A 7,945-nucleotide genomic window follows, 5' to 3' on the forward strand; every position below is an offset into this window, starting at 1 on the left:
AATGACTGGGACCGATGGATCTACCTCCAAAGGTCAGTCGCGGAACAGCTGTTTGTCTGGGAATACTGCAACCCAGAGCTCTCAGCAGATGAGGTGATGAAACTAGGAGACATACCAGTTGAGCCAACATATAGCGATCATCAATCGGGCGCCACCAAACCATCCGAAATGGATGCAAAAAACCTATCCGACTATACCGCTGACCACAATCAATGGGAGCGCAAAATCACAGAGTACAAAATCCTGCGCAAATCTCTAGCTAGGATAAGTGCAGAGATCTCTCGGACAATCGCACTACAGCACTACTTCCTGATTGAGGATCACAAGGATGCCTACAACAAACTCGTAGCGCTCAAACGTCAACTAGCACCAACCAGCTCCAATCGCCAAAGGATACTTATAGAGCAATACCGAGCTCTTTAGAAGAAACCACACAAGGATTTTGACGCATGGCTGAGCGAATGGCTACAAACTGTTGGGCAGTGCAGAAGAGCGAATCTTCCAGATGTCCAGGGTACCCGCGCGCAAACCGACTTCCTTCGTACGATTAAGCCTCTAGCACCAGAGTTCGCAGCCAACGCACTGCTCTATATTATAGAGAAAGAGGACTGTAATGATCTTGCAGCAATTCCAAGCCTGGAAGACTACATCTCTCAATACCGCACCTGGCACCGCACTATGAACCCTGTGGCAGCTTCTATAGGATCATTCGCTACCCTAGGCATTGCAGGGACAAACCAGAATCGGTCTAGGTTCAAACCTGGTGCGAAACCTCTCTGCATCTGCGGCAGCATCTATTGGTTTAACGAATGCAAATATTTGAACCCTACTACTCGTACAAAAGGATGGAAACCAGATCAATCTATCCAGCAGAAGGTCAATCAGGCCCGAAAAGACCCCAATATCAACTCAAAAGTGCTGGCTGCTCTAGAGAGGGACAAGCAGCGGCGAGAGAAGCAACAAAGACAGCAAAGCGCTCCAACACCCATCAATTTTGATGATGGCGAGCTCCCTAGCTCAACTCCGCAATCAAATGCTCTACAGCAGGTCTTCAGCACCTCTGTCGCTGTACCAAGCCTCATCAATCGTTGGATACTAGATCCTGGCTCAAACGCGCACATCTGCAACAACACCCAATACGGCTGGACCTATCGACGCGACGCAATGCCTGGAGAGATCGTATACGCTGGCCGCGAAGCTCTACCCATCACTAGCTAGGGAGACGTCCACCTAAAGGTCAATACACCTGCAGGACTCTCCACCATCAAGCTCACACATGTCGCATACGTCGAGGGCTTCTTTGCCAATGTACTAGGTCTCGCACGATGCAGATCCCTAGACATCCACTTTGACTCTGGTAGAGACGCGTTATACCAAGGATCCTCAGAAAACGTCGTCTGCAAACTCAAATACCAAAACGGACATTGGCTCATTGACGCAGAGGAGATGGAGCGAGCAGAGCTCTCCACCTTCAGCTCTCGGCTTCGAAGCTCCTCCCCCGAACTAGTCACCCTAGCCACTAAGCTCAAAAGGATCTATCATCGTCCATCGCGCGAGGAGCGACGCCCTATCATCGACATACCAGAAGTCGACGACGACACCGAGAACCTCTCTCTCAAGCATCAGCTCGCTCTCTCTCAGTCACTAGACGCACTAGCAGAGCTTGAAAAGCAGACTCATGAGAGCGACAAGAGCCCTACACCTGCTCAGCTTCCAACGCCACAGAGCTCCATACGAAGCTCCGAATCACCTGCACCTACGCATGGCTATAAGTCTCGTCCAGCACCTTCGCAATCAAACGAGGATGAAAGCTCTCAGCAGCTCGTACGCGAAACGACGGAAGCATTCAATACTAGGTCAGACGATGACCCTGCTACCTCTATACATGAGCCACCTATTACCTCTGTACACGATCCGCGATATATACCGGATCCTGACCAAAATAATGCACCAAAGGCACGATCTCTTAACATCAACAAATCAAACATTATCAGCGAAAACCGCACTACGCGCTTAAAGCAATGCAGCACCTACTTTGCAACCTTTGCTAGCTCCATTGTCAAGGAGCACCTGCATCGCGATCAACACCCACGTATGGCTGAATTTTAAGCAGCCATGCGCACAGAAATGGATAGCTACCTAGTCCAAGACTCCTTTATTAACAAGATCGCTACCAAATTTAATCTAGAGCAGAGCGGGAAACGACTACCTGACATACCTCTGCGCGAAACCCTAGAGCTCTCTACTGAGACCACTAACAATAGGAGGACCAAGCTCTATCAACAGCTAGTAGGCTCACTCGCCTACATAGCATCATTCACACGACCGGACATAGCGCATGCGCACTCAATACTAGCACGCCACCTCACCAATCCTGGTCAAAAGCACCTAGATGCAGCCCTGCATTGCTAGCGCTACCTACTCCGTACAAAACATCTCACAATAGGAACATTAAGAAACTCTTAAAACAGCGCATTCTATAAGCTTAATTATGCAGAGCCCCAGTTCCATGGTGCATAAGACGCTGCATTCACGGACGATCCAGCGACTCGTTGAAGCTCTTATGGACATCTATTCAAGCTCTTTGGTCTAGCGGTAGACTGGAAGACTAACCTTGCAACAAACTGTCACTAAATTAACTACAGAGGCAGAGCTCCTAGCTCTCTCGCAAGCCGGTACTGACATGGAGTGGTGGAAGCTGTTCTTCACACGACTTCAGCTCCTAATTAACAATACCCCTACTATCTGGTGCGACAATTAGCAGACAATTGGAATTGTCACAAAAGATCTATTAAAGCTCTAAACTAAGCGCAAGCATGTTAACATACACTAGAGCTAGTTACGACAAGAGATCTCTGCTAGTAGACTACATGTTAACTAGAAACCTACCGCTTAGATGCCTGTAGACAGTCTCACTAAATTGCTACTAAGATAAAAACATAAAGAGTTTGTACAACAATTAGGTTTAGAGGACATCTCTACTAACCTTTCTACAAGTAATTTATTATTAACTCTCTATGCACTGCACACATCTTTTTAACTATTTACTATACAAATTGCTTACAAATCTGTCTATCTTTTGTTTAGCTTTTATTCTGCCTATACATTTGCTTTATTTTAAGCTAGGGGGGTGTGTTTGTAGTAGTAACACTTAGATGTGTTATTACTATAGTTGCACAATAGTTAGATGTGTTGTTACATAATAATTATGCGTTAGCACTATAGTTGTATGCATCTTAGCACAGTCTGTTGCCACAACTTACCTACTTATTTCGCATATATATAGACTCCTGTAAAAGACTCCTCTAGTAATAAATATAATCTAGTTGCTTATGTCTTTAGTGCTCTTACATAGCTTTACATTATAACTTTTAGTAGAAAGTTAAAAAGTATAAGTAGCTTTAATTAAACTATAACTTAATTATATTAACTCCTACTGTTAGGTAAAGCAAATAAAAGTATATAATAAGTAAAACATAACTTATTAAGAAAGCCTAAGTTAAATTATACTACTTTTTAATAAAAATACTAGATATAACTAAGTAGTCTTTAGTTTATTACTTCTTTCTAGCTAATATTCTAAATGCTTAAAAACTTCTATTTTAGGCAAGTGTAGATTATGTCTACCTTACTACTAAAGGCCTTATTTTAACTATAAAGTTACTTTAACTATTTTAAGATACTATATTACTTTTATATTTCTAAACTTAAGCTTTATTTTTATATTTTTAGTATTAAGTTAGACTTTTTAATTTTTATACTTTAACTATAACTAACTTTTTTTAGCCTCTTTAAAGTATTATAGCTAGACTTATATATATATTCTAATCTTATATTATTTTTCTACTAGTCTCTAAAACCTAGTGTCTAGCTGCTAAGTTTTAATCTTAACATAGTTTTTTTTCTAGCAGATAAAGAAAGTTATCTAGTTTAAAATAATAAAGTATAGCAAAGTTAAGTAAGCTAAAAAAGTTATATATAGTCTTAATACTCTTTTAAGCTTTATTAAGCTATTAAACTAAAATGCTATTACACATACTAAAGCTAAAACTAGTAGCTCTTACACTAAGGTAAGTAATAAAAAAGTAATTAGTGTAAGTAAAAAATTTGCCTAAGTAAACAGCATCTTTTATACCCTCTTTAACCTCTACTCTAGCTTATAGATTAATGCTAGTAAACACTTTAAAATATTTACTAACTAATTAACCTACTTAACTACTTTTTTAAAGGCTAAGGTTTATGCTAATTTTATTTTTAATAAAGCCTATCTCTCTGCAACTGCTATAGGTTAGGCCTTATTTGTTTTAATTAGGCATTGCGCTAGATCTAACCCCCTTTTTGCTTCTCTTTTTAGCCTAGATTAGTAGACTTGACTATAGCGCCACCTATTACAGTATCTAATATATAGCTACAGATTGCTAGCTTTTTATAACCCTAACTTTCTTATTCTGTTTAGCGCGTTGCCTAAGCAAGCAGCAAATAACTAGAATCTGTTAAACAAAACCCCTAAAATCTGTCCCCTATCCTGTGCCTAGATTCTATTATAATAGTAAGTAAACTTTTAGGCTTTAACCTAAACTTGCCCCTACTAGTGTTTTTTTTGCAAAAATGTACAGATGTAGTAGTGTTTTACTGCAACTCTAACTGCGCAGTAGATTTTAATTTTCCTGCGCGCGCAGGCATCGCGCGCGCATTGCTGCACCAGCGCCCTGCCTGCAGACCTGACTACAATAACAACTATAACTAACAACATAGCTCTCTACTTCCTAGCTATGCTTATAGCATTAATTCTTTAGCGTAGTAACAGCGCTATTAATTTTATTATTTCTTTTACTAGAAAACACGCACAGGCTCTGCAGTTTACACCCTAGCAACAAGCCTATGCTTACAGACTACAATAATAAAACTACAACAACTATAATAATTACTAACATAATAAGTTTCTCTACCTTCTAGCTATGCCTAAGACATTAATACCTTAGCCTAGTAACTATATAGTAGATTTTAATTTTTCTTTGCAGCAACGCGCGCACAGACTCTGCAGTTCGCACAGCAGCTACTAGCCCTAGCTGTCAACTACAACTTCAACTACTACTACTACAACAGGTTTCCCTACTTCCTAGCTCTGCTTAGGGCATTAACGCTTTAGCCTAGCAACTGTTAATTGTAAGTTTTCCTTTATAAAGATGCGCGCACTAGCTCTGCCATTAGCGCAGCAGCTACTAGCTCTAACTGTCAACCACAACTTTAACTACCACTATCACTGTAACTACAACTACTACAACTACTACTACTAACGCAACAGGTTTCCCTACTTCCTAGCTCTACTTAGGGCATTAACGCTCTAGCCTAGCTACTGTGCAGTTAATTATAAGTTTTTCTTTACAGAATGCGCGCACTAGCTCTGCTATTAGCGCAGCAGCTACTAGCCTAGACTGTTAACTACAACTTTAACTACTACTATTACTACAACTATAACTACTACTACTACTAATGTAATAGGTTTCTCTACTTCTTAGTTGTGCTTAAGGCATTAACACTTTAGCCTAGTAACTATGTAGTTAATTGTAAGTTTTTCTTTATAAAAATGCGCGCACTAGCTCTGCTGTTAGCGCAGCAGCTACTAGCCCTAGCTATTAACTATAACTGCAACTACTACTATTACTACCACTTTCTAGCTGCGCTTAGAGCATTAATGCCCTAGCCTAGCAACTGCGCAATTAATTTAATTTTCCTTTATAAGAATACCTGCACAGGCTCTGCAGTTCCGCAGTAGACCACAACTACAACTACAACTACTGCTACCTTAATAGGTTTCTCTTCTTTCTAGCTATGCTTAAGGTTTTAACACTATAGCCTAGTAATTATGCATTTAATTTAGAGTTTTTCTTTCTAGGGACGTGCGCACAAGGTCTGCATTTCGCGTAGCAGCTACTAGCTATAGGTGTTAACTATAACAATATAACTACTACTATTACTGTAATTACAACTACTACTACTACTACTAACCTAATAGGTTTCCCTACTTCCTAGCTTTTCTTAGGGCATTAACACTTTAGCCTAGTAACTGTGTAGTTAATTATAAGTTTTCCTTTATAAAGATGCGCACATAGCTCTGCTGTTAGCGCAGCAGCTACTAGCCCTAACTATTAACTACAACTACAACTATTACCACTGCTACTACTAACGCAATAGGTTTCTCTACTTCCTAGCTATACTTAGGGCATTAATGCACTAGCCTAGTAACTGTGTAATTAATTTTAATTTTTCTTTATAAAGATATGCGCATAGTCTTTGCAGTTCTGCTGTAGGCCTTAACTACAATTACAACTACAACAACTACTACTACTACTACTACTACTAATGCACTAGGTTTCTCTGCTTTCTAGCTATGCTTAAGGTATTAATGCCCTAGCCTAGCAACTGTGCAGGGTGAAGCACTACTTGTACATGCTTGCTAGGGTCGCATACTACTGTTAGATATGCGCACCTACTGTTAAGACAGAAGAAACGCTAGGCAAAAGCTGCTACATAGTATAAGTAATAAGCTTAAATAGTATGTTGCTGTAAGTTGCAGTATGTTATAGCATTTTACAACAACTTACAGCATGTTACAGCTAGTCGCGCATAGGGCTAGTGCGCAAGGGACTTAGACTAGAAAAACAAAGCTAAGCAACACAAAAAGAGTAGACAAAAAGAAAAAATAAACATTTATTAATAAATATAATTAATTATTATCCTATATATTATATCTAAAACCTATTATTTATCTTAAGAAGCCTAGAAACAGTGCTTTAATCTATAGTTACTACTATGCCTAATAGTACTACTTATAGCAACGCTTTTACTATTATAAGAGTGCAAACTAGAGGCTAGCATGCTAGTTTAGTGTGCAACGTACTTACACGCTAGCACTGTCTAGCTAAACACGCAATACTTTGTGTTGTAGTGTTAAGCTAGCAAGCTAGAGGAGACAGCGCTTACAGTAGGCTTACAGCAGCAGTTGTTGTTGCTTGCAACAGGAGAGAAGGGCGTAGTGTACTGCCGCAGCAAGGAACAGTGTTAGAGGGTAGCAGAAGAGCTTAGATGCAAATACTATTACGCTAACATCCCTAATTGCGCTAAACAGGTAAAGTAGTGGCTTAGCTCTAGTAGGCTAATTATAGCTACGTCAGCGCTAAGGACAGGGGTTGATTACCCTAGGGTGGTGTATATACCACACGTGGGGATGCTGTGGAGCATGATTAACTTCGCGCAAGAGAGCGGGCGTAGAGGGCAAGCTAGAGAGGAGGTTAACTTAGTTATTATTATAAAGCATAGATCTATAAAACAAAAGATGCTTAAGCACAGCAATAACTTATATGTGTAGGCTGTAGGGTTGTTTTTAACAGGCCGCAGGTGCTAACAAGCGCTAATAAGCATGTACATAGACAGCAAAGCTGTAGCGTGCAACAACATTAAGTCTACTAGATGTAACTAGTGTAAAGAGAGAGTCTGCAAGTTTAAGCATTTATAGTAAAAGACAAGCACTAAGTAGCAACAAGTTTAAGAGATAATAGATAAGGTGCAGGCAGAATGCGCTATATGCTGGGTGCTAGACAACTTAGGGCGGGACAAGTGGTAGACGCACAAGATAATAAAGTGTACAGCACAGGTAAGTGTGCATAGGGTTAACATAGACTATTTTTAAAAAGGTATACACAACAACAGCATTAAAAACAGTTGTTAACGCTGCTCTATTAGTTAGAGGCATTGCGCTACAGGCAGGGATGTTATAGCAAAGTGTTAATAGCTAAATGTAGTAGTACCGCTAGTACAAGCAGCTGCTGTTAGGGATGGCTAGGCAGTTGGGATTATCCAACAGTGCGGATACTGCGGAAAGCTAGGCGGAGACTAGAGAGAGTATGCAGCGTGGTTAGAGAAGCGGCATAGGTATTAGGTATAG

The 7,945-nt window shown here is 40.2% G+C and overlaps 1 protein-coding gene across 1 annotated transcript; it reads left to right on the plus strand.

Annotated features, from left to right (window-relative positions):
- Positions 1–14: 14 nt before the first annotated feature.
- BDR25DRAFT_364019 (uncharacterized protein) lies at positions 15–2,761 on the plus strand (the record flags this gene model as incomplete). Its single annotated transcript, XM_033696817.1, has 8 exons — positions 15–36; positions 77–345; positions 424–1,179; positions 1,237–2,092; positions 2,126–2,377; positions 2,506–2,512; positions 2,546–2,595; positions 2,646–2,761. The coding sequence occupies 8 exons, from the start codon at positions 15–17 to the stop codon at positions 2,759–2,761; spliced, it is 2,328 nt and encodes a 775-aa protein (XP_033539348.1).
- Between the last annotated feature and the right edge of the window lie 5,184 nt (positions 2,762–7,945).

Source organism: Lindgomyces ingoldianus (assembly GCF_010093535.1).
Source record: "Lindgomyces ingoldianus strain ATCC 200398 unplaced genomic scaffold BDR25scaffold_104, whole genome shotgun sequence".
In the NCBI taxonomy this organism is placed as follows: Eukaryota; Fungi; Ascomycota; class Dothideomycetes; order Pleosporales; family Lindgomycetaceae; genus Lindgomyces; species Lindgomyces ingoldianus.